At 43.2% G+C, this 27806-nt stretch overlaps 1 protein-coding gene across 4 annotated transcripts; it reads left to right on the forward strand.

Annotated features, from left to right (window-relative positions):
- Positions 1-1413: 1413 nt before the first annotated feature.
- LOC106611388 (gastrula zinc finger protein XlCGF42.1) lies at positions 1414-27272 on the forward strand. 4 transcript variants are annotated; one of them, XM_045723686.1, is made up of 4 exons: positions 1414-1710; positions 4368-4572; positions 6117-6173; positions 26880-27272. In XM_045723686.1, exons 1-4 carry the CDS (start codon positions 1705-1707, stop codon positions 27101-27103), a joined length of 492 nt encoding a protein of 163 aa, XP_045579642.1. In that variant the 5' UTR covers positions 1414-1704; the 3' UTR covers positions 27104-27272. The 4 variants fall into 4 exon arrangements, 3 of the variants coding, with proteins under 3 accessions (XP_045579642.1, XP_014067034.1, XP_014067035.1); XM_014211559.2 differs by lacking the exon at positions 26880-27272 and adding an exon at positions 8031-10592; XM_014211560.2 differs by lacking the exon at positions 26880-27272 and adding an exon at positions 8031-10592 and having other exon boundaries at positions 4368-4535.
- The last annotated feature ends 534 nt before the right edge of the window (positions 27273-27806 follow it).

Below are 27806 nucleotides of genomic sequence, written 5' to 3' on the forward strand. Positions count from 1 at the left end.
CCAGAATACAACGACTGCAGGTAGATCTTTAAGGATTGTTTTTGTATATCTGTGTTTTTGCATGTACTTTGATCGATTTAATCTTATGTTACACAAAAATAAATAAGATACATTTTTCTAAACTAATCCAATCAGTTAGTTAGATGTATTTATTTTCTGGTTTAAATGGTTTAGGTAGTGCTTTTATCAAGTTTCCTAACCCTGACAGTCATTCTGAATGCAGGTTGCAGGTTAATAAAAATTCCTACTGTTGAATATTCTAACAATAGGAATTACAAATCATTTTGCAAGTCAGCATAATGTGATTTGCAGGCCTGATGTGGTCTGTAGACCAGGGGTTTCCTAACACCACTGTGTTAGGGTAAAACTAAGCCACCAACTAAACCAATACGTAAGGCCTTATGATAGATGTAATGTATTGTCATAGAGTTTAATTTGTATTCGCCAAGAAACTCACTTTGTGAAATCCAAAGTCCTTTAAAAGGAAAGAATTCAACAACCATGTCTCTGTCACTAACAAATAAAATAATGGGTGTTAACTCTTCACTTTACTCAAAAAGAAAAGGCACCCTGGGAAATATGCAAATTAAGCTTTATAACATACAGTGTTAAAACACCCCCCCCCCCAAAAAAAATGTTTACTGTAATATTGCAGTTTTATTACTATGAGCTACGCAAACATTACAATCAAGTTCCTTTGAATACTTTAACAGTAAAATGGGAAACACTGCAACAGAATTACATTTAACACTTTCAAAAGTGTTGTTTTAACACCAGTACAGTCAGACTCATATGTACCTTTAAAGTTAAATGTACAACATTTATTTTGCTGTGTGCTGTTCCCTGATTCTACCAGTCACTCTTCTAATAATTAAGGATAATAAACTGAGTAAAAAAGCAGTAATTGTAGGCAGAAATGAGGTCACCCTTTTTATTTAACTAGGCAAGTCAGTTAAGAATACATTCTTATTTACAATGACAGCCTACACCGGCCAAACCCGGACAACACTGGGCCAATTGTGCACCGCCCTAAGGGACTCCCAATCACAGCTGGATTTGAACCAGGGTGTCTGTCATGACATTTCTAGTACTGAGATGCAGTGCCTAAGACCGCTGCGCCACTCGGGAACCCCTACTCTTTAATTTTGAGTAAAAAATAAACCTTATATTCGAATTCATTATACAAAGAACAGCAGAGTGAACCGTTGATGACAATGCTTGAAATGATTGAAATAACTCTAGAACATTTTTGATGCAGAATTTACACAACTCAAAAGACAATTGGTCTGTAGTCGTAATAAGGTGTAAATCAATATTGCCCTCTGGTGGTATGATTTGGAACTGGTAATTTACCCACATTTACACTCCCGGACGTTAGGTGGCAGTAAACACTTGCAGTTGGTCACCAAACGTCACTAATGAAGACAGAAGAAGACATATGAGGAAGTTTACCTTGCTTCTTTGTTTAGTATCTTCAAGTGCATATTTTGTATATTTCGGAAACCTTTAGCTAGCGTACAAATAACGAGCTTCATCTAGTCTGCAACACAACTTCATGCAATTTTATGATTTTGTTTTGATTGAACACATGAGTTAATTTAGTGTACATCATTTCTACCAACTACTAACGGTAGCTAGCTAGCTAGTTAGCAAATACAGTCAGGAGTATTTCTTGATGTCAATCTCTGAAGGCTTGCTCAAATCATGATGGTGAGTGGCAGCTATCCATAACCCACTACACCGCTGTAAAGTAAATCATGTATTAATCAATGTAAATGTTGTATGGGTTGTGTACAGTTAACCCTCAATCATGACTCAAATTCCCTAGTTTTACGTTGAGCCACTGGACGTCCCCGGGGTCTGTTTAGTAACTAGCCTGGTCTGTATTAGTACACCAGCGTTGTCTTCATTTGTATTGGTTTGCACAAAAACCGTCTGTGTGAAGCCAGAAGTTAAGTACATTTCCATTTCAAGTTACTGTGCTGGTGTGCAGGACGGTTGGTCATTATGTTCAGGGGGAAATTTGATACAAAATATCTCAAGGATCGTATTATTAGACAAAGTTTCCAAACATGGGTCTGTTGTAGAACCACTTTATCTTTTCTTACCTTATGTCAGAAATACAAGTCCCCACATGTCATTTTTTTTGGTCCTAATGTGGGGCACAAGCACAACTTTTTTTATTTTGATATGAGGTAAGCAGAGAGGAAGTGGGTCTAAAACAGACCCACCTTTGGAAACTTTGTCTAATAATACGATCCTTTAGATATTTTGTATCAAATCCCCCCCTGAACATAATGACCAACCGTCCTGCCCACCAGCACAGTAACTTGAAATAGAATTGTACTTAAATTCTGGCTTCACACAGACGGTTTTTGTGCAAACCAATACAATTGACAGTGACTCTAGTGTATGTAAAAACACCTAGATGTCCCCTTTAGCCTTATGAGGCAAATGACCTGATGCTGTGCAAAATGCTCTGTCTAAAAGCAAATACGGCTCGTTTTGGAGACATTTGGGACTTAATTTTCATATAATAGAGAAATAATTTTTCAAATACAAAAAATACACTTCCTGTATGCAGTTTAGGTTAGGTTTATTTTGAAAACACACGCAATCCAGATGTAAATGTGGAATGGTCCAAATGCGTGCACAAGGTGAGAGGATGTGCCGAAGCCAGGTACAACTTTGCTAAACTGCACACAGTAAGTGTATCTTTTGTATTTTACATTTTATTTATTACACTTTTAAGTTCCAAAGATTTCCAAAACCAGATCACTAGCGAGGATGAATAACATTTCTAAATGTTAAAACATCGTCAGGATTGTAGTTCATATGGAGCCAGCTGTCCTCCATAACATCTGCTGAGAACCCAAGACAAGGGCCAGCTGTAAGCCACCTTGAATCCCCTTGGGTTCTGGAGAGCTTGTGTACAGTATGCCTGAAGCCCTAACCCTGAAATACAAGCCGTTACAATCTGTTCAGTGTTCACACTTTTCTGATATGCATATGTTTATAATCAGAGATTACCAGAGAAATGTCCAACGTACCAGCTAATATCAAATCAAATCAAATGTATTTATATAGCCCTTCTTACATCAGCTGATATCACAAAGTGCTGTACAGAAACCTAGCCTAAAACCCCAAACAGCAAGCAATGCAGGTGTAGAAGCACGGTGGCTAGGAAAAACACGGTGGCCAGTCCTCTTCTGGCTGTGCCGGGTGGAGATTATAACAGCACATGGCCTAGATGTTCAAATGTTCATAAATGACCAGCATTGTCAAATAATAATAATCATAGTAGTTGTCGAGGGTGCAACAAGTCAGTAACACAAGAGTAAGTGTCAGTTGGCTTTTTCATAGCCGATCTTTGAGAGTATCTCTACCGCTCCTGCTGTCTCTAGAGAGTTGAAAACAGCAGGTCTGGGACAGGTAGCACATCCGGTGAATAGGTCAGGGTTCCAGCAGGTCTGGGACAGCAGGTCTGGGACAGGTAGCACGTCCGGCGAACAGGTCAGGGTTCCATAGCTGCAGGCAGAACAGTTGGAACTGGAGCAGCAGCACGGCCAGGTGAACTGGGGACAGCAAGGAGTCATCAAGCCAGGTAGTCCTGAGGCATGGTCCTAGGGCTCAGGTCCTCCGAGAGAGAGAAAGAAAGAAAGAGAAAGAGAGAATTAGAGAGAGCATATTTAAATTCACACAGGACACCGGAAAAGACAAGAGAAATACTCCAGATGTGACAGACTGACCCTAGCCCCCCGACACATAAACTACTGCAGCATAAATACTGGAGGCTGAGACAGGAGGGGTCAGGAGACACTGTGGCCCCATCCGATCAAACCCCCGGCCAACCACCCAACATACCATCCCGGGACAAGGCCGAGTATAGCCCACAAAGATCTCCGCCACGGCACAGCCCAAGGGGGGGCGCCAACCCAGACAGGAAGACCACGTCAGTGACTCAACCCACTCAAGTGACGCACCCCTCCCAGGGACGGCATGGAAGAACACCAGTAAGCCAGTGACTCAGCCCCCGTAATAGGGGTAGAGGCAGAGAATCCCAGTGGAAAGAGGGGAAACCGGCCAGGCAGAGACAGCAAGGGCGGTTCGTTGCTCCAGCCTTTCCGTTCACCTTCACACCCCTGGGCCAGACTACAATTAATCATAGGACCTACTGAAGAGATATGTCTTCAGTAAAGACTTAAAGGTTGAGACTGAGTCTGTGTCTCTCACATGGGTAGGCAGACTATTCTATAAAAATGGAGCTCTATAGGAGAAAGCAGTTAATAGCAGTTAATTGTTTTACATAATAGTCATACATTTCATTCATATTTTTCCTTGGGATGTGTGTCTGATCTTTATTTTAGGATGGTGAGAACAAACCCAGTCTGCTGCTGTTCTTTACCGAACCCAAATCTGAGGGTCCTGATTGTAACAGTGGAGCACAGAGTGAACAGCAGGCTCCAGAGATGGCATCAGTGAAGCAGGAAGACTGCAGTCAAACACTGGGGCTGAATGTCAACATTAAAGATGAAGTAAAGGAGGAAGAGATTGAAACATTTGTGTATCATGGTAAAAGCTGTTTTAACAGTCTCAGAGTAGGACTGTAGGAATTCTGATGTAGGATCAGTTTAGACTTTTAGATCATAATGAATCAGATTATATGGACGGGGAGACCTGATCCTAGATCAGCACATCTAATCTACATCACTTTAGGCCCAGGTGAACTGACAAGGCTCACTCTCCTGTTTCAATGAAAGAGGTAACCTAGATGGTGTCTCATGCTACTCACCTGATTTACCATCAACATTTTATATTTGTCTTCTTCACTAGACGTGTAACGTTTAAACAACATTGGGATCGTTAACGTTTAGAAAAAATGTACACAAAATTTAGATCACCGTGCAGTTATGACACAACCTCCTCTCTCTCCCTCACCCTGGCCTGCCTACCCCTTCCTCTCTCCCCCTCACCCTGGCCTGCCTACCCCTTCCTCTAGAATATCCTAATGTATTCATTGATGTTAGAGTCCTGTTTTACTGAAGTTGTGACATATGTGGATTACCGATAGATAGTCCTAGTGAACAGTTCTGACTCTTATCTGTCTGGTGGCTGACCTGCCTATACTGTTCCCCTACCCTCTCTCTCAGTCCTAACCTGCCTATACTGTGCCCCTGCCCTCTCTCTCAGTCCTGACCTGCCTATACTGTGGCCCTACCCTCTCTCTCAGTCCTGACCTGCCTATACTGTGGCCCTACCCTCTCTCTCAGTCCTGACCTGCCTATACTGTGCCCCTACCCTCTCTCTCAGTCCTGACCTGCCTATACTGTGCCCCTACCCTCTCTCTCAGTCCTGACCTGCCTATACTCTGCCCCTACCCTCTCTCTCAGTCCTGACCTGCCTATACTGTGCCCCTGCCCTCTCTCTCAGTCCTGACCTGCCTATACTGTGGCCCTACCCTCTCTCTCAGTCCTGACCTGCCTATACTGTGGCCCTACCCTCTCTCTCAGTCCTGACCTGCCTATACTGTGCCCCTACCCTCTCTCTCAGTCCTGACCTGCCTATACTGTGCCCCTACCCTCTCTCTCAGTCCTGACCTGCCTATACTCTGCCCCTACCCTCTCTCTCAGTCCTGACCTGCCTATACTCTGCCCCTACCCTCTCTCTCAGTCCCTCACTAACTCGCTTTGGATTCTAGCTGACTCGAATCTTGGCACTCCGAAATGGGAGTTGACACAGAGAGTTGACGTGCAAGCGAATCTATTCTTTTGTAGTTGACTCTCCACCACTACGTCATCATTGTTAACAGTTAGAAACATGTCAGAGAAAGGCAAGCGACAGCAGCGAAGTCCTGTATGGTGGCGATATTTTGAGAAGTTAAAGGAGAAGGTGGTGAAATGCAAATCTGAAAAGGGATGCACCGTGAGACCCGGGGACGGAGTAGCGATGACTGCGGTAGACTGAACTGCATTGCCCTAGTTTTCATATGCAGGACCCTTTTGCCTTATGAGTACATGCAATTTTATTATTTTTGTCGTATCTTTTAAACCTTAAAAAAAAAAATACTGTTTAAACCTTTAAAAAAACAATTGTCACATCCCTATTCTTCAACTTAGGGCCGTCTGGAGAGCTCAAAGAAGAGACGGAAGAACAGAAAGTCTTACTACTCAAAGGTATGTGTTTTCTTTCTTCCCACACATGGGAACATTTAAAGCCACAGTTGAGAATCTGGCCAGAATTCAAACCAACGTTCATAACCGACATCATTCAGCAATTTAATTTTAGAATGCCTTGTTTCAGGGAGTATGATACATGCACACCCATCAGGCTAATGGCATTCACCTGTCACTGGGGTATGCATTTTTCCCCCACAAATTACAACAAAAACACAATTGAATAATGGCCTACCACCTTATTTTACGGCTATGTAGGCCCATGATAGAGGTGGACAATTGTGCTAAGCTCGTAACCCATTGTTTTTATTCCTCAGGAATCAAGGGAACCAGTGTCGCCTTTAACCTTTTGGGGGCCCTAAACAGACAAAACATACACTACCGTTCAAAAGTTTGGGGTCACTTAGAAATTTCCTTGTTTTTGAAAGAAAAGCAAAACATTTTATTCCATTAAAATAACAACCAAATTGATCAGAAATACAGTGTAGCCATAGTTAATGTTGTAAATGACTATTGTACCTGGAAACGGCTGATATTTAAAAAATAGAATATCTACATAATAGATGTACAGAGGCCCATTATCAGCAACCATCACTCCTGTGTTCCAATGGCACATTGTGTTAGCTAATACAAGTTTATCATTTTAAAAGGCTAATTGATCATTAGAAAACCCTTTTGTAAATATGTTAGCACAGCTGAAAACGGTTGTTCTGATTTAAAGAAGCAATAAAACTGGCCTTCTTTAGACTAGTGGAGCATGAGCATTTGTGGTTTCGATTACAGGCTCAAAATGGCCAGAAACAAAGAACTTTCATCTGAAACTCGTCCGTCTATTCTTGTTCTGAGAAATGAAGGCTATTCCATGCGAGAAATTGCCAAGAAATTGAAGATCTCGTACAACATTGTGTACTACTCCCTTCACAGAACAGCGCAAACTGGCTCTAACCAGAATAGAAAGAGTGTGATGCCCCGGTGCACAACTGAGCAAGAGGACAAGTACATTAGAGTGTCTAGTTTGAGAAACAGACGCCTCACAAGTCCTCAACTGGCAGCTTCATTAAATAGTACCCGCAAAACACCAGTCTCAACGTCAACAGTGAAGAGGCGACTCTGGGATGCTGGCCTTCTAGGCAGAGTTCCTCTGTCCAGTGTCTGTGTTCTTTCACCCATCTTAATCTATTATTTTTATTGGCCAGTCTGAGATATGGCTTTTTCTTTAACCCTGCCCGGTCTGTAATTTGGTGATGATTACTACAAGGTTTAGATATCTGGCTAGACTACCTTACCTAGCAATCTAAAACATTTTAGCTGACATGGGCTAATTAAGTGACTTACATAAGTGGAAAACTGCAAATGCACTACCAAATTTTGAAATGACACCTTGAGTATTCTACTTTTAATAAATCTCAACAGACTTGAGTTCGTATAAAAAAACGCAACCCAGGCGGCTGTGGGGCCCTACGCCCAGCTTGTAGTTTGCGTATAGGAAGAGGCGGCACTAATCTTCTCCAGTGAAATGTATCGGACATCTAACTCTGAAACAGAACCAACCCCTCAAAGGACCAACAAGTTGAAATGTCTATTCAACATGTTGCAGCAGGATTATTTCTGAGAAAGTTACTGTGAAAAATCCAGACTAAATAGAAGCTAGGCTATCATTCTGGAGAGGGTTTACTGGCTCATTTTGCTGTTGACTTTCAAAGCAAGAGATGCCAGTTGTGACTGAGCAGTATTGTAAATCCTACTGTGTAATAGATTAGGTGCATTAACTTCAGTTATTAATTAGGCAAATAACTTGCTTGTTGTAATTTACTTGCTTGTTGCAAATTACTTGTTTTTCTGTTGTAATTTACACAGGAGAAGGACCTGACTACGCTGAACTTAAGGTTGAAGTTGAAACGTCCAGAGAGCAACACCATGAAGAAAGAAAAGCTAAGGGGTCTCACCACTGCCCACACTGTGAGAAGAGTTTCCCATTCCCATCATATCTTGAAAGACACCTGCGGAAACATACTGGAGAGAAGCCTTATTCCTGCTCTGTCTGTGGGAAGTGCTTCAGAACGTCAACTCATTTAACCACTCACCGGGGAGTTCACACAGGGGAGAGACCTTACTCCTGCTCTGACTGTGGAAAGTGTTTCTCTCTTATAAGTAACTTTAAACAACATCAGCGAACACATTCTGGAGAGAAGCCTTACTCCTGCTCTGATTGTGGGGACAGTTTCTCTCAACATGGTAACATGCGCCGTCACCAGAAAAGACATTCTGGAGAGAAGCCTTACTCCTGCTCTGATTGTGGGAAGAGTTTTATTACAACATCTGAATTAATCAGTCACCAGAGAGTGCACACAGGAGAGAAGCCTTTCCACTGTTCTGTCTGTGGGCAGAATTACTTTAGCCTGAGTAACTTAATACGCCACCAGAGAATACACACCTAGGACAGAAGCCATATTCCTGCTTGACTGTGAAAACATAATCTGAACTAGAGGTCTTCACGAATCCACCTGTACCCGAATACCCGAGAACCGATCCGGGACATAAGCGGATCTGGATCCATAAATCTAAAGAATGTTACAGGTCTGGGTCAGACCTGATTTGATTGTCATGGGTCTCGGGTGTGTGTAATTTAACTGACTTGTCCGGAAGGGCCCGTACAGATCTGAACTCAACTGCTGCAGTAGAGAGAGAGAGAGACATGTTATGATTTATGTTGCTGCTCCTTCTTTTCACGGGAGTGGAGCGTGCAGCTTTTTGTTGGCCAATCATAAGTCATAAAAGCGGCAATAGGCAACAGTCATAGAGCCTCAATGTGTGGCAAAAGGCACGAGATATCTAATGAATGGAAGATAAACTTTTAATTACATTATTTTAATTACATTATTTTAACTAACTATAGGCAACAATGACCAGGAGCCAACAGGTAGGCTGCTACTTCATTCAGAATATTAAGTTGTTATTTGTAACTGTAGGATGAGAAAGCGCATATACTTCAGCCTCAAATGGGGTGGCAGATAGCCTAGTGGTTAGAGCATTGGGCCTGTAACCGAAAGGTTGCTAGATCGAATCCCCGAGCTGACAAGGTAAACATCTGTCGTTCTGCCCCTGAACAAGGCATTTCCTAGGCATTTCCTAGAACAAGGCAGTTCCTAGGCCGTCATCGTAAATAAGAATTTGTTCTTAACTGATTTGCCTAGTTAAATAAAGGTTAAATTAAAAAATTGCCTAGCATAACTAGCTTCTCCCGCGTTTGATGCAGTCAAGACGGGTACTACGTAATCATATTTGATGATTAATAACCTAGCTATGGCAGCTAATATAGTGCAAGTCGGCATGTTGGTTGGCTCTTGCTCCCCATGACCCTCGCTCACAGTACGTCCCCTCCCCCCCCTCTAGAGCGGCACCTCTCTCCCTCCTCTCGTGCTCCTTTCAGCTCCGGTTAATAAAGTAGCTTAAAACATTTATTTTCTGCTGCTTCTATCATTCTGATCGGATCAGACCGGGTCTATACGGAATGGGTCTAGTTGTCCTCGTGTCTATTCGGAACGGGCCTCTATATTTCAAAATTAGATTTATGCATGTCGGGTCTGTGTGGGATCGCCCCAGGTCCTTTTAGGAATGGGTACAACTTTTTGGACCCTTGAAGACCTCTAATCCGAACTAACTCTATGTCAGAAAGTGCACACAGGGGAGAAAGCTTCCTGCTCTGACTGGAATTCACTCCAATGGGTTAATAATGATAGTGTGTGTACACCGGTACACAACACAAGCAGAATTCATAGAGACTGAATTCATTCAGAAAAAGGTACTGCTTCTAGGTGATTTGGAGGTGCGATGGCGGCTCGTTGCTGAGCTACACCAAACCATCGCAAATAGCCAAATAAATTTCACAAAACATGCTGCAATTTATTTAATCTAAATGTAGCAACTATTTATTATTGTGCTTTCCACTGCAAACTGCCCACTGAGACTCTAATCGACCATGGTGAACCCACATTCAGCGCTACGCTCTGGGAACCAGCAGAATACTATCTCCTCTGAAATCAGAGAATCGATCGGTGACTTGAGCGATGCTTTCAAAGATAAAATGAAAACATTTATGAACATGCTACAAACCGATTTCCGAAAAAAGTTGAGGAAATGAAACTGAATACTCAGTGGGAGTAAAACAACTCAGATTGGACATGGACACACCAGCTAGTCAAAACAAATAATGCCTCACATAAGCAACAATTGGGCCAAATCTCCACTCAAACAACAAAGGTATAGTCAGACCTAGCGCAAAACACCAAGACAGTGACTGAATGCAAAGACGAAATAGAGAAGCTGACACTCAAGCTATCCGTTTAAGAGGTCAGGGCTAGGAGGCCAAACAGCAGACCCGTGAACCTGAAAATTGGCACTGAAGGAAATTGTGATTTCCTAAAAAAAAAAAACAGGCTTCCAAAGTGGATTCCCGCCCAGGAACCGAGTGTATGGAGAAAGGCTCACTGAGCATCCATCTACTCTGATCTTGGAAGCACTGAATGGCTATGCACTGAATGGCTATACTGAGGCCAGATGCCCAGCTACCATCGTCTATGAGGACAAGGACATCACTTTCTATGTGGATTACAGTCTCCATACTATGCAGAGGAAAGCTTGCACTGACGTCCGGAAGAAGCTTGTCGTAAAAAGTACACAGAACTTTCTCGTCCATGTGATAATGTGGGGCAGGAAGCTCCTCTCTCACACTGTTGAAGACATGGAGAGGTACCTACACAGTCCCAACATTGACCCTGTCTGCCGAGGATGGCGTCCCTCCAAGCTGTTATGGACTACTACACACAGAGGATGAGGAGCCCAACCAGCATGTGTAAGGAGCAGGAGGAAATGGCCTAACAGGGAGCGCCAGCATGTATCAGGGGCAGGAGGAGATGGCCTAACAGGGAGCGCCAGCATGCATCAGGGGCAGGAGGAGATGGCCTAACAGGGAGCGCCAGCATGTATCAGGGGCAGGAGGAGATGGCCTAACAGGGAGCGCCAGCATTTATCAGGGGCAGGAGGAGATGGCCTAACAGGGAGCGCCAGCATGTATCAGGGGCAGGAGGAGATGGCCTAACAGGGAGCGCCAGCATGTATCAGGGGCAGGAGGAGATGGCCTAACAGGGAGCGCCAGCATGTATCAGGGGCAGGAGGAGATGGCCTAACAGGGAGCGCCAGCATGTATCAGGGGCAGGAGGAGATGGCCTAACAGGGAGCGCCAGCATGTATCAGGGGCAGGAGGAGATGGCCTAACAGGGAGCGCCAGCATGTATCAGGGGCAGGAGGAGATGGCCTAACAGGGAGCGCCAGCATGTATCAGGGGCAGGAGGAGATGGCCTAACAGGGAGCGCCAGCATGTATCAGGGGCAGGAGGAGATGGCCTAACAGGGAGCGCCAGCATGCATCAGGGGCAGGAGGAGATGGCCTAACAGGGAGCGCCAGCATGCATCAGGGGCAGGAGGAGATGGCCTAACAGGGAGCGCCAGCATGTGTAAGGGGCAGGAGGAGATGGCCTAACAGGGAGCGCCAGCATGTATCAGGGGCAGGAGGAGATGGCCTAACAGGGAGCGCCAGCATGTATCAGGGGCAGGAGGAGATGGCCCAGCCTGACAGGGAGTGGAGAGAGCAGCAGTAAACTACAAGTGAAAGGTCTTTAATTTCTCCTGAGACTGATACTTCCTACTCTATTGCTCTTGACGAGCCATTACTGATCCTGATCCTACATGCCCAAAAGTATGTGGACACCTGCTCGTCGAACATCTCATTCCAAAATCATGGACGTTAATATGGAGTTGGTCCCCCCTTTGCCTACAACAGCCTCCACTCTTCTGGGAAGGCTTTCCACTAGATGTTGGAACATTGCTGCGGGGACTTCCTTCCATTCAGCCACGAGCATTAGTGAGGTCGGGCACTGATGTTGGGCGATTAGGCCTGCCTCGAAGTCGGCGTTCCAATTAATCTCAAAGGCGTTCGATAGGGTTGAGGTCAGGGTTCTGTGCAGGCCAGTCAAGTTCTTCCACACTGTTCTTAACAAACCATTTCTGTATGGACCTCGATTTGTGCACGGGGGCATTGTCATGCTGAAACAGGAAAAGGGCCTTCCCAAACTGTTGCCACAACGTTGGAAGCACAGAATCGTCTAGAATATCAATGTACGCTGTAGAGTTACGATTTCCCTTCACTGGAACAAAGGTGCCTAGTCTGAACCATGAAAAACAACCCCAGACCATTATTCCTCCTCCACCAAACTTTACAGTTGGCACTGCATCGGGGCAGGTAGCGTTCTCCTGCCTTCCGCCAAACCCAGATTTGTCCGTCCGACTGCCAGGTGGTGAAGCGTGATTCATCACACCAGAGAACATTTCTACTGCCCCAGAGTCCAATGGTGGTGAGCTTTACACCTCTCCAGCTAACACTTGGCATTGCGCATGGTAATCTTAGGCTTGTGTGCGGCTCATGAAGCGCACGACAAACAGTTATTGTGCTGACGTTGCATCCCGAGGCAGTTTTGAACTCTGTAGTGAGTGTTGCAACCCGAGGACAGACGATTTTTACACGCTATGTGCTTCAGCAGTCCCGTTCTGTGAGCTTGTGTGGCCTACCACTTTGCTGCTGAGCCGTTGTTGCTCCAACACATTTCCACTTCTCAAAAACAGCACTTTCAGTTGACCAGGGCAGCTCTAGAAGGGCAGAAATTTGACGAACTGACTTGGAAAGGTGGCCTCCTATGACAGTGCCACGTTGAAAGTCACTGAGCTCTTCAGTAAGGCCATTCTACTGCCAATGTTTCTCTATAGAGATTGCATGGCTGTGTGCTAGATTTTATACACCTGTCAGCAACGGGTTTGGCTGAAATAACCGAATCCATCAATTTGAATGGCGTCCACATACTTTTGACCATGTAGTGTAGCTTCCATTTAATTACTTTTTTTAGTGTGTCTGTTTTTTGTTATAGTATTTTGATTTTGAGTACTGCACTGTTGGGAAGGGCTTGCAAGTTCATGTTAAGCATTTCACTGTACTTGTGCATGTGACAAATAAAACTTGAAAAATCAACATTTTGCAATGGCTATCTCAGTCTCTGGACCCCATTGAAAACGTTTGAATTGAAGAAGGCAGTCTATAAGCTCAGACGAAGGATATCAAGGATCTGTAAAGATTCTGTATGGAGGAATGGTATTAGATTCCTCCCAATGTGTTCTCCAATCTCATAAAATATTTTAGAAGAAGGCTCAGTGTCGTTGTCGTCGGAAAGGTGAGGAGGGTGCTGGAGTATTGAAAACGGGGGATTCAATAATGTTGACTCTTTTTGATGTATTTGTTGTATTACTTGTTAAACAGAGCATACAATATATTTGTATTATCTATTTTAAATAGTTTCGACTAGCATGTGAAACCGGCAACACTCTCCGGCACTGGATGACACTACAGGACAAACATTGACAGATGCGTGCGATTTTTGGTTGCAGGAAGTCGCCTATCAATCAGGGCCAGGAAGAACATTCAGTTAGATTGTTGTTCACGTAGCTACCAACAAATGTGTGGGGAAAAAAGCACACCTTCATACCTTCAACTAACACTCGTTTTAAAGCCGATCGCCGACATCTGTGGCTGCAAGCATTTAGAAGAAGTGACTGGACTGGAGACCTCATTCAGAATGCCCGTCTTTACAGTGCTCATTTCATATCAGGTTAGCTGAGTTACTATCTAAATAGATTGGCCAAAAATAAGGAACGAAATTGTTGTTAGACATTTAGTTAAAATCTATTGACTACATTGAAGTCTATGTACAGATGAGTTAAGACGCTGTTTTATTATTGCCATTCCTAGTAGTTAGCTAACATTACGTTAGGTTAATTTAGCCGCGTTATTGTTGTATTGGCTAAACTATCTTACACAAGGTATTATCAGCCACTGAAATAATCCCTTTATTTGTAGGAGAGGCATCTATGGACATCGACAGTCCAGACTTTGTCCCCTCTCTGTTTGCATACTCAACCCAGAGTGAAACCAAAACACCCCACGTAAAATTTGAGGTAATAAAAACATTTGGTCACTTTACTTGATTTAGTAGTTAGGTCTACTTTATCAATGGGATTATTGCTGCGTTCAAAACAACTGGGAAATCGGAAATATCCGAATTCAGTGGGACAAATCGTTTTTTACAGTCATTAAACTCGGAATTCCAAGTCGGTAACTCGGTCAGGAACTCAGACTTTCCGAACTGAAGATCACTGCCATCATTATTTGACCAGATTTGTTTTTCTCTTGACTTTTGTTGTCTTGGAAGCACCCATTTATAATGGTTGGTTCTATGGTCATCTGAAAAAAAAGTATAGTTTTACTAATCACTTCTCTGTAATAGATAGAAAATAAAAAGGGATTTCGCTACACCCGCAATAACATCTGCTAAATATGTGTGTGACCAATGAAATTTGATTTGAAGAATCCACAGACCACTTGCTGACAAATCCACCTCTGCTGAAGTCACTGAAGGGGACCAGTCCATAGCAGTCATTGATGTGGCAGCATCAGAATCCAGCACAGTAGGTAACAGCATACACTTGGTTACAGGCATTTCCATCAGCTAGGCAGATTATTAGCAACGATTACAGTGCATTCGGAAAGTATTCAGACCCCTTGACTTTTTCCACATTTTCTTACGTTACAGCCTTATTCTAAAATGTATTAAATTGTTTTTTTCCTCATCAATCTACACACAATACCCCATAATGACTAAGCAAAATAAAAATGTGCAAATGTACACAAAACCCCACCTGACATCACATTTACATAAGTATTCAGACCCTTTACTCAGAACTTTGTTGAAGCACCTTTGGCGGTGATTACAGCCTCGAGTCTTCTTGGGTATGACGATACAAGCTTGGCACACCTGTATTTGGGGTGTTTCTCCCATTCTTCTCAGCAGATCCTCTCAAGCTCTGTCAGCTTGAATGGGGAGTGTCGCTGCACAGCTATTTACAGGTCTCCAGACATGTTCGATCGGGTTCATGTCTGGGCTCTGGCTGGGCCACTCAAGGACATTCAGAGTCTTGTCCCAAAGCCACTCCTGTGTTGTCTTGGCTGTGTGCCTAGGGTCGTTGTCCTGTTGGAAGGTGAACCTTCGCCCCAGTCTGAGGTCCTGAGCACTCTGGAGCAGGTTTTCATCAAGGATCTCTCTGTCCGTTCATCTTTCCCTCGATCCTGACTAGTCTCCCAGTCCCTGGCGCTGAAAAACAAAACCCCACAGTATGATGCTGCCACCACCATGCTTCACCGTAGGGATGGTGCCAGGTTTCTTCCAGATGTGATGCTTGGCATTCAGGCCAAAGAGTTCTATCTTGGTTTCATCAGACCAGAGAATTGTGTTTCTCATGGTCTGAGACCTTTAGGTGCCTTTGACAAACTCCAAGTGGGCTGTCATGTGCCTTTTTACTGAGGAGTGGCTTCCGTCAGGCCTGATTGGAGTGCTGCAGAGATGGTTGTCCTTCTGGAAGGTTCTCCCATCTCCACAGAGGAACTCTGTCAGAGTGACCATTGGGTTCTTGGTCAACTTTCTGACCAAGGCACTTCTCCCCCGATTGCTCAGTTTGGCCGGGCTCTAGGAAGAGTCTTGGTGGTTCCAAACTTCTTCCATTTAATAATGGTGGAGGCCACTGTTCTTGGGGACCTTCAATGCTGCAGAAATGTTTTGGTACCCTTCCCCAGATTTGTGCCTCGACACAATCCTGTCTCGGAGCTCTACGGACAATTCCTTCGACCACATGGCTTGGTTTTTGCTCCGACATGCACTGTCAACTGTGGGACCTTATATAGACAGGTGTGTACCTTTCCAAATCATGTCCAATCAATTGAATTTACCACAGGTGGGCTCCAAGTTGTAGAAACATTTCAAGGATGATCAATGGAAACAGGATGCATCTGAGCTCAATTTTGAGTCTCATAGCAAAGGGTCTGAATATTTATATGAGTAAGGTATTACTGCTTTTTTTAAAATGTAAAAATGAGCACAAAAAAAATTGCTTCGTCATTATGGGGTATTGTGTGTAGATGGAGAAATGTATTTTTAATCCATTTTAGAATAAGACTAATGTAACAATGTGGAAAAGGGGAAGGGGTCTGAATACTTTCCGAATGTACTGTAGCTAACAAGATTGCAGATATTTGTACCACAAATTATCCCTGTATTGTACTCTACTCTGTACTGTTTTGTATTGTACTCTACTCACCGTACTGTAGTATCCAAACTTGTGAAACATACTGTACACGTCTATGTTGGGTTCTGATTTGGTCCGTCTGTGGACGTTAACATCAAGGTCAGGGAGGACTGACCTAATTTCAACATCCATGAACGTCTGGTGTCGGTCAGTGCTCAGTGGGTGAGGATGCTAGTTGCAGTAAATGGAAAGAGAAGGGGCTCATGGGTAGGTGCCAGTAAGAGCTGGGAGAGCTGACATTGACTAGAGAGAGAGAGGGAGCTGAACATAACAGTATGCTAGTGGAAGGGAGGACAGTAGGTGACTCAACTGTGTTTTGTGACTTATGATTTCACATCGTAGCCAATTCAGTTGCTAGTTTTAGTTACTTAATAATTCATCAATACATTTGAAATCGGTAAAATCACTAACTAATTGGTAGGTCTATTACTTGAACTTTCATTATCCACCCTTCCTCATGACGGAGTGAAAAGTGAAAATATCTTAGATACGGGTTTTTGGTAATGGAATTGCAAGGCAAAATTTAATAAACAAAGGTTTCTTGTTGATATTAGTTGACAGGGGTCTTTACGTCAACATTATTGTTTTGATGCATTTCTGATACCTTAAGAATCTCTGGTAGATGTTAAAAGATCCCTTTTCCATCTGTTTTGAATCTTAATTTGGAGATATTTATGAGTTTTTGGAAAAGGTGGTCGCATAAAAACCTTAGGGAGATTTTACCGTAACTGTTACCAAAGTTTGCATCTGCACAGTTTTAGCACTAAATCAGTTTTTGTAAACATTTCAGTGTAAATTGTTACAAGTAGTCTTTGTGCATGGAGTTGTATGGTTTGTTAAACTTTGAAATCAATGTTTTTTGTTTGGTATACAGTGCTTTCAGAAAGTATTCAAACCCCTTGACCCTTTTCCACATTTTGTTACAGCCTGCATGTAAAATGGATGACCTCTAGATGTGTCATTGGCTCACACACAATACTCCATGATGTCCAAGTGGAATTATGTTGTTAGACATTTTTACACATTCATTACAAATGAAAATCAGAAATGTCTTGAGTCAATATGGAAAGCCTAAATAAGATCAGGTGCAATAATGTGATTAACAAGTCACATAATAAGTAGAATGGACCCACTCTGTGGTAATCATTCATTTTTGAAGGATTACCTCATCTCTGTACTCCACACATACAATTATCTGTAAGGTCCCTCTGTCGAGCAGTGAATTTCAAAATGATTCAACCACAAAAATCTATGATATTTTCCAATGCCTCGCAAAGAAGAGCACATATTGGTAGATGGGTAAAAAATAAAATAAAAACATACATTGAATATCCTTTTGAGCATGGTGAAGTTATTACACTTTGGATGGTGTATCAATACACTCGGTCACTACAAAGATACAGGTGTCCTTCCTCAGTTGCCGGAGAGGAAGGAAACTGTTCAGGGATTTGACCATGAGGCCAATGGTAACTTTAAAACAGAGTTTAAAACTTCTTATGGATCAAATCCGGTTAACGGGATCGATTTGACAACATCCGGTGAAAATGCAGAGCGCGAAATTCCCCCAAAATTATTTGAAATATTTAACTTTCATACATTCACAAGTGCAATACACCAAATTAAAGCTTAACGTCTTGTTAATCTAGCCACCATGTCAGATTTCAAAAACGCTTTACGGCGAAAGCAAACCATGCGATTATCTGAGGACAGCACCCCATCAACCAAACACATGACAATCATAATTCAATCCGCCAGGTGCGACACAAAACTCAGAACTAACGATATAATTCATGCCTTACCTTTGAAGAACTTCTTCTGTTGGCACTCCAATATGTCCCATAAACATCACAAATGGTCCTTTTGTTCGATTAATTCCATCGTTATATCTCCAAAATGTCCATTTATTTGGCGCGTTCCAACACTACCAAAACACTGGTTCCAACTCGCCCAGCATGACTACAAAATATCTAATAAGTTACCTGTAAATGCTGTCCAAACATTTCAAACAACTTTCCTAATCCAACTTTAGGTATTTTAAAACGTAAATAATTGATCAAATTTAAGACGGGAAAAACTGTGTTCAATACCGGATAAAAACAACGTGAAGCGTGTGACCTGGAGCGCGCATCAAAACAGTAGAAGGCACTATGCTGGACCCTCGTTCTGAAAAGCTATACTTTTTCATTTCTCTAAAGAAAAACATCAACCAATTTCTAAAGACTGTTGTCATCTAGTGGAAGCTATAGGAACTGCAAGCATATTTCTATTAAAACGGGCTTGCCATAGATACCCAATGGAAAACAGATTGACCCCAACAACAACAAAAATTCCCTGGATGGATTGTGCTCTGGGTTTCGCCTGCCAAATCAGTTCTGTTATAATCAGACATTATTCAAACAGTTTTAGAAACTTCAGAGTGTTTTCTATCCAAATCTACTAATAATATGCATATCCTAGCTTCTGGGCCTGAGTAGCAGGCAGTTTACTTTGGGCACGCTTTTCATCCGAGCATACCCATAACATACAAGCATACCCATAACATGATGCAGCCACCACTATGCATGCAAATATGGAGAGTGGTACTCTGCTGTGTTGGATTTGCCCCAAACACAATTTATATTCAACACAAAGAGTTGCTTTGCCAACATTTTTGCAGTATTAGTTTAGTGCCTTGTTGCAAACAGGATGCATGTTTGGAATATTTTTACTCTGCGCAGGCTTCTTTCTTTTCACTGTCAATTAGGTTAGTGTTTTGGAGTAACTACAATGTTTTTTTTATCCATCCTCAGTTTTTTTCCTATCACCGCAATTAAACTAACTGTTTTAAAGTCAACATTGGACTCATGGTGAAATCCCTGAGCGGTTTCCTTCCTCTCCGGCAACTGAGTTAGGAAGGACACCTGTATCTTTGTAGTGACTGAGTGTATTGATACACCATCCAAAGTGTAATTAATAACCTCACTATGCTCAATGGGATATTTAATGTCCTTTTTATTTTATCTGCCAATATGTGCCCTTCTTTATGAGGCATTAGAAAACCTCTCTGGTCTTTGTGGTTGAATGTGTGTTTGAAATCACTACTCGACTGAGGGAGCTTACAATTATCTGTATGTGTGGGGTAAACAATCATGTTCAACACTTACTGCACACAGAGTGAGTCCATGCAACTTATTGTGACTTGTTAAGCAAATCTTTACTCCTGAACTTATTTATGGTTGCCATAACAAAGGGGTTGAATAATTATTGACTCAAGACATTTTAGCTTTTCATTTTTAATTCATTTGTAAGCATTTAAAAAAAAAAAAAAATCCACTTTGATATTATGGGGTGTCGCGTTAAAGGCCAGTGACAAAACAATCTACATTTATTCCATTTTAAATGAAAAAGTGACTGAACGTACTGTATTTGTATTACCTAAGTCATTCAGGTTTTTACTTAGACTGTGTAATCTTTATTTTAGGATGGTGAGAACAAACCCAGTCTGCTGCTCTTCTTTACCGAACCTAAATCTGAGGGTCCTGATTGTAACAGTGGAGCACAGAGTGAACAGCAGGCTCCAGAGATGGCATCAGTGAAGCAGGAAGACTGCAGTCAAACACTGGGACTGAATGTCAACATTAAAGATGAAGTAAAGGAGGAAGAGATTGAAACATTTGTGTATCATGGTAAAAGCTGTTTTAACAGTCTCAGAATAGGACTGGAGGAGTTCTGATGTAGGATCAGTTTAGCCTTTTAGATCATAATGAATCAGATTATATGGACGGGGAGACCTGATCCTAGATCAGCACATCTAATCTACGTCCCTTTAGGCCAGGGGTGGGCAATTCCAGTCCCCTAGGGCCTGATTGTTGTCACAGTTTTGCCCCAGTTAACACACGTGACTCCAATAATCACCTAATCATGATCTTCATTTTAGAGTGCAATTTGATGAATCAGCTGTCTTTGCTAGGGTATGGAGAAAAAGTTTGACACCAATCAGGCCCTCGAGGACTGGAGTTGTCCACCCCTGCTTTAGGCCCAGGTGAACTGACAAGGCTCACTCTCCTGTTTCAATGAAAGAGGTAACCTAGATGGTGTCTCATGCTACTCACCTGATTTACCATCAACATTTTATACACTGCTCAAAAAAATAAAGGGAACACTTAAACAACACAATGTAACTCCAAGTCAATCACACTTCTGTGAAATCAAACTGTCCACTTAGGAAGCAACACTGATTGACAATACATTTCACATGCTGTTGTGCAAATGGAATAGACAACAGGTGGAAATTATAGGCAATTAGCAAGACACCCTCAATAAAGGAGTGGTTCTGCAGGTGGGGACCACAGACCACTTCTCAGTTCCTATGCTTCCTGACTGATGTTTTGGTCACTTCTGAATGCTGGCGGTGCTTTCACTCTAGTGGTAGCATGAGACAGAGTCTACAACCCACACAAGTGGCTCAGGTAGTGCAGCTCATCTAGGATGGCACATCAATGCGAGCTGTGGCAAGAAGGTTTGCTGTGTCTGTCAGCGTAGTGTCCAGAGCATGGAGGCGCTACCAGGAGACAGGCCAGTACATCAGGAGACGTGGAGGAGGTCGTAGGAGGGCAACAACCCAGCAGCAGGACCGCTACCTCCGCCTTTGTGCAAGGAGGAACAGGAGGAGCACTGCCAGAGCCCTGCAAAATGACCTCCAGCAGGCCACAAATGTGCATGTGTCTGCTCAAACGGTCAGAAACAGACTCCATGAGGGTGGTATGAGGGCCCGACGTCCACAGGTGGGGGTTGTGCTTACAGCCCAACACCGTGCAGGACGTTTGGCATTTGCCAGAGAACACCAAGATTGGCAAATTCGCCACTGGCGCCCTGTGCTCTTCACAGATGAAAGCAGGTTCACACTGAGCACGTGACAGATGTGACAGAGTCTGGAGATGCCGTGGACAACGTTCTGCTGCCTGCAACATCCTCCAGCATGACCGATTTTGTGGTGGGTCAGTCATGGTGTGGGGTGGCATTTCTTTGGGGGGCCACACAGCCCTCCATGTGCTCGCCAGAGGTAGCCTGACTGCCATTAGGTACCGAGATGAGATCCTCAGACCCCTTGTGAGACCATATGCTGGTGCGGTTGGCCCTGGGTTCCTCCTAATGCAAGACAATGCTAGACCTCATGTGGCTGGAGTGTGTCAGCAGTTCCTGCAAGAGGAAGACATTGATGCTATGGACTGGCCCGCCCGTTCCCCAGACCTGAATCCAATTGAGCACATCTGGGACATCATGTCTCGCTCCATCCACCAACGCCACGTTGCACCACAGACTGTCCAGGAGTTGGCGGATGCTTTAGTCCAGGCCTGGGAGGAGATCCCTCAGGAGACCATCCGCCACCTCATCAGGAGCATGCCCAGGCGTGGTAGGGAGGTCATACAGGCACATGGAGGCCACACACACTACTGAGCCTCATTTTGACTTGTTTTAAGGACATTACATCAAAGTTGGATCAGCCTGTAGTGTGGTTTTCCACTTTAATTTTGAGTGTGACTCCAAATCCAGACCTCCATGGGTTGATAAATTGGATTTCCATTTGATTCTTTGTGTGATTTTGTTGTCAGCACATTCAACTATGTAAAGAAAAAAGTATTTAATACGATTATTTCTTTCATTCAGATCTAGGATGTGTTGTTTAAGTGTTCCCTTTATTTTTTTGAGCAGTATATTTGTCTTCTTCACCATAGATCTGCTCAAGGAAGAGACGGAAAAACAGAACGTCTTACTACTCAACGGTATGTGTTTCCTTTCTTCTCACACAGTGGTGCTCCAGTCTCTTTTTCACCTGATTTACTTAACAAAAGGCACGACTTTGCACCCACGCGCGCTATCTGGAAGAGAACCCCAGAAATATCGGAAACTTCACTGTCTTAAGTTTTAAATTACAACAAAACCAAATAGAGTAATAGCCTAAGACCTTATTTTGCGTTCTGTAAGACCATTATAAAGGTAAGACCATTGCACGAAAACGAAGCGTGCAGAAGGCTGTTGTTCTGGATGGCCAGATAGCTAGCAACAATGACAAGAAACTGCCATGTGGTGAATCGTAAGTTTCTCGTTTTGATCTTGTTGTTAATACCATGGCTTGTTCTGAGAGGTTTTGACTGATGTTGGGCTCCCGAATGGCGCAGAATCCAGGCTGTATCACATCCGGCGTGATTGAGAGTCCCATTGGGCGGCTCACAATTGGCCCAGGGTCGTCCGGGTTTGGCCGGTGTAGGCCGGCATTGTAAATAAGAATTTGTTCTTATCCGACTTGCCTAGTTAAATAAAACGTCACGTCTATGCTAATATGCGTTTCTGATATCCCTCTAGACCTAGGACAAATCTCCTCAAATCAAGTTATATACAGAGACGGCACTGAATGGAACTCCCTACCAACTCATATTTCCCAACCGAAAAGTAAATTCACATTCAAGAGAACATTAAAAGTACAACTACTAATATTAGCCATATGACTGGACAGATACTAACCCATGAATATATGGATTGACTATACAATGTTTCAGGTATTTTAAATGTTTGTAATGTCTACTTGTTAATGTTTTTCAAATGTGTATATAAATTGTAAAGTATTTTTCTCTGTAATGTCCTTTTCTTTGTCGTACCCCAAGAAGACTAGCTATCGTCATGGCGTCAGCTAATGGGGATCCAAATCAGAGCTAGGCTATCATTCTGGGGGGGCTCATTTTGCTGTAGACTTTTATACCAAAATATGCCAGTTATGACTGAGCACTATTTGAGATCCTACTGTGCATTAACTTGATGTATTAACTTGATTTATGAATCAGGCAACTTGTTGTTTGTTGCAAACGCTGACTTGTCTTTTTCTGTTGTCATTTACGCAGGAGAAGGACCTGACTCAGCTGAACTTGAAGTTGAAGCCTCCAGAGAGCAACACCAGGAAGAAAGCAATGCTAAGGTGTCTCACCGCTGTCCTCACTGTGAGAAGAGTTTCCCATTCTTCTCACATCTTGAAAGACACCTGCTAAGACACACTGGGGAGAGACCTTACTCCTGCTCTGACTGTGGGAAGTGCTTTGCCTTATCCCATCATCTAACACGTCATAAGAGAGTGCACACAGGAGAGAAACCTTACTGCTGCTCTGACTGTGGTAAGTGCTTCTCTTAGGCCCAGACTCAATCAAATCCGAGCTAGCCGACACCTGCATAGCTGTTGTTTTGGTGTTGCAGGTGGAACTGCGTTAGTTGTCAAATCCACAAGCAGCTCCTTGGGTAGGCTATTGTGGACACTGCCATTGGATGCAATGAAACCCCACCCGTCCTTGGTAGCTCAGTTGGTAGAGCATGGCGCTTGTAATGCCATGGTAGTAGGTTCAATTCCCGGGACCACCCATACAGTCATGTGTGCATTAACTTTACGTCAGTCGCTTTGGATAAAAACATCTGCTAAAAGGTATATACAGTCAGGTCCAGAAGTATTTGGACAGTGACACAATTTGCATAATTTTGTCTCTGTACGCCACCACAATGGATTTGAAAGGAAACAATCAAGGTGTGCTTTAAGTGTAGACTTTCATCTTTTAATTTAAGGATTTTGTCAAAATTATTGTATGAACCGTGTAGGAATTAGAACCATTTTTATACATGGACAAACTAACAATCATACATTTAAATTGTGAGTTTTAATACTTGGTTGTAAATCCTTTTCACTCAATGACTGCCTGAAGTCTGGAACCCATAGACATCATCAGATCCTGGGTTTCTTCCCTGGTGATGCTCTGCCAGGCCTTTACTACAGCTGTCTTCAGTCCCTGCTTGTTCTTGGGGTGTTTTGCCTTCAGCCATCGAAATGCATGCTCAATTGGATTCAGGTCAGGTGATTGACTTGGCCATTGCAGAACATTTCACTTCTTTGCCTTAAAGTATTGGTTTGCTTTCGCAGTATGCTTCGGGTCATTGTCCAGCTGCACTGTGAAGCGCCGTCCAATGAGTTTTGACGCATTTGGCTGAATCTGAGCAGATATTATAGCCCTAAACACTTCAGAATTCATCCTGCTACTTTTGTCAGCAGTCACATCATCAATAAATACAAGGGAAGCAGTTCCATTGGCAGCTATACATGGCCATGCCATAACACTACCTCCACCATGCTTCACAGATGAGGTGGTATGCTTCAGATCATGAACAGTTCCTTCTATACTCTTCTCATCATTCTGGTAGAAGTTGATATTTGTCTCATCTGTCTATAGGATGTTGTTCAAGAACTGTACAGTCTTCTGGTCTTCCTGTTTTTGAGGCATACCAATGGTTTACATCTTGTGGTAAACCCTCTGTATTTACTCTGGTGAAGTCTTCTCTTGATTGCTGACTTTGACACAGATAATCTGTGTCAAATGACACAGCCTACCAAAAAACGTGGCGAATCGCATCTCTGCATGTCTGGCAGACATATCAGTGTGGATGACGGATCACCACCTCAAGCTGAACCTCGGCAAGACGGAGCTGCTCTTCCTCCCAGGGAAGGACTGCCCGTTCCATGATCTCGCCATCACGGTTGACAACTCCATTGTGTCCTCTTCCCAGAGTGCTAAGAGCCTCGGCGTGACCCTGGACAACACCCTGTCGTTCTCCACTAACATCATGGCGGTGACCCGATCCTGTAGGTTCATGCTCTACAACATTCGCAGAGTACGACCCTGCCTCACACAGGAAGCGGCGCAGGTCCTAATCCAGGCACTTGTCATCTCCCGTCTGGATTACTGCAACTCGTTGTTGGCTGGGCTCCCTGCCTGTGCCATTAAACCCCTACAACTCATCCAGAACGCCGCAGCCCGTCTGGTGTTCAACCTTCCCAAGTTCTCTCACGTCACCCCACTCCTCCGCTCTCTCCACTGGCTTCCAGTCGAAGCTCGCATCCGCTACAAGACCATGGTGCTTGCCTACGGAGCTGTGAGGGGAACGGCACCTCCGTACCTTCAGGCTCTGATCAGGCCCTACACCCAAACAAGGGCACTGCGTTCATCCACCTCTGGCCTGCTCGCCTCCCTACCTCTGAGGAAGCACAGTTCCCGCTCAGCCCAGTCAAAACTGTTCGCTGCTCTGGCACCCCAATGGTGGAACAAGCTCCCTCACGACACCAGGACAGCGGAGTCAATCACCACCTTCCGGAGACACCTGAAACCCCACCTCTTTAAGTAATACCTGGGATAGGATAAAGTAATCCTTCTAACCCCCCCTTAAAAGATTTAGATGCACTATTGTAAGTGGTTGTTCCACTGGATATTATAAGGTGAATGCACCAATTTGTAAGTCGCTCTGGATAAGAGCGTCCGCTAAATGACTTAAATGTAAATGTAATGTAAAATAATCCTACCTCCTGGAGAGTGTTCTTGATCTGGCCAACTGTTGTGAAGAGGTTTTTCTTCACCGGGGAAATTAATTATTCTGTCATCCACCATAGTTGTTTTCCGTGGTCTTCCAGGCCTTTTGGTGTTCCTGAGCTCACCAGTGCGTTCTTTCTTTTTAGGAATGTACCAAATAGTTGATTTGGCCACACTTAATGTTTTTGCTATCTCTCTGTTGGGTTTGTTTTGATTCTTTCAGCCTAATGATGGCTTGTTTCACTGGCAGTGACAGCTCTTTGGACTTCATATTGAGGGTTAACAGCAACAGATTCCAAAATGCAAATGCAACACTTGAAATCAACTCTAGACCTTTTATCTGCTTACTTGTAAATTAACTAATGAGGGAATAAAACACACCTGGCCATGGAACAACTGAGCAGCCAATTGTCCAATTACTTTTGGTCCCTTAAAAAGGGGGGGACCACATTTTAAAAAAGTGCTGTAATTCCTACACCGTTCACCCGATTTTGGATGTAAATACCCTCAAATTAAATCTGAAAGTCTGCACATATTCATTATTTAATTTCAACTCCAATATGCTGTGGTAGACAGCTAAAATAATAACTTGGTCAATGTCCAAATATTTATGGACATGACTGTATATTATATGATATTTATTATAATCCAACAAATTCCATGCAGCCAACGATATAAATCCCTCCATTCAAATGAAAACTTGCATTAGCCTAACATGAAATAATTCACATTGAAGTTCAGCCTACTCAATAATAGCCTATAATTTATCAATTGATGCCCAATTCCATTGTTGTTGCACTTTGGCCTTAATGATTAGTGGAATAATGTCCTCATTTCTGAATTTTAGATTGATTTATCTAGTGAAAGTGATTAACGTGTATAGCAATACGAATAACTATTAATTAACCTCCACATGTGAAATCGGTTGGCAAACTGCTATGGTCAATGTACAAATAGAACACAGTTGCAAGTGTGTTTCTCAATGTCACCAGCAATGAGTAAGTAAATGCAAAGTTAATAAAAAGTTTAGCCTGTTTCCTAGGAATGAATCATAAACTACAACCTGATGCTGTTTTTTATATAAATTTCATGTGTAGATAAAGGAAAAAGAAAACCCAAAGGAATGGAGAAGGAAACTGAAAAAAAGAGGCACCGATTCACCCCTGGAGATGAGGATCTTATTATTTCAGGGGTACTTGGGCACTGGGAGGACCTCTTCGGTGCCCAGGCCCACATTCGCCCCCGGGGGTCAAAGACGGCAAACCTGGAACACCATCGCGGGGACCTTGACCCCTACATCAGCTGTGGCGAGATGTGGTGATGATGTCCGGAAGAAGTACAATCTCATAAGGAGCCAAATCAAGCAAAAGGTTTCTTCTATCCGGACATTGTCCACCCAGACTGGTGGGGGGCCCAACACCGTGCCGGCGCTGACCGACCTGGAGCAGCAACTGCTTTCCCGAATGGCAGAGACCGAAGCTGGTGTAGGGCCTGCTAATCTGGGATTTGGTGAGTGCTAAGAATGTAATTATATGTTAAAGTGGAACTAACAGCGTTTTTAGCAACATTAAATCTTATTAAAATCTGTTCATAAACACCCCCAGGAAGAATGACACTTTTAAAAACGTATTATATTTGATTTATTTTACTTTTTCTGACAAGCAAGCACTTAGATATGGTAATTTTCATAAATTAATTCATAGAATGTTTGGGAATGACGTATACTAAGGCATTTGTGAAAATTCTATAGCATTATAGTTGGAAAGGGGCTGTGCGTTTTGGACAATTAATAGACACTGCAGTAAATAAAACCTAATAAAAACATCTGTCTTGTCCAGGACTGGAGTCTACGCAGACAAGTGTGACATAGCTAATCAGAGCTACAGTAGGCCTATATGCAAATAAGCCATTTGCCACACGGGACTGCAATCATTCACTTTGAACTGGACTGTGTTTACAGACAGTAGGGCCTGTCATCATTCACTATGAACTGGACTGTGTGTTTACAGGCAGTAAGGCCTCTC

This window comes from Salmo salar, chromosome ssa09 (genome assembly GCF_905237065.1).
Source record: "Salmo salar chromosome ssa09, Ssal_v3.1, whole genome shotgun sequence".
Taxonomy (NCBI): Eukaryota; Metazoa; Chordata; class Actinopteri; order Salmoniformes; family Salmonidae; genus Salmo; species Salmo salar.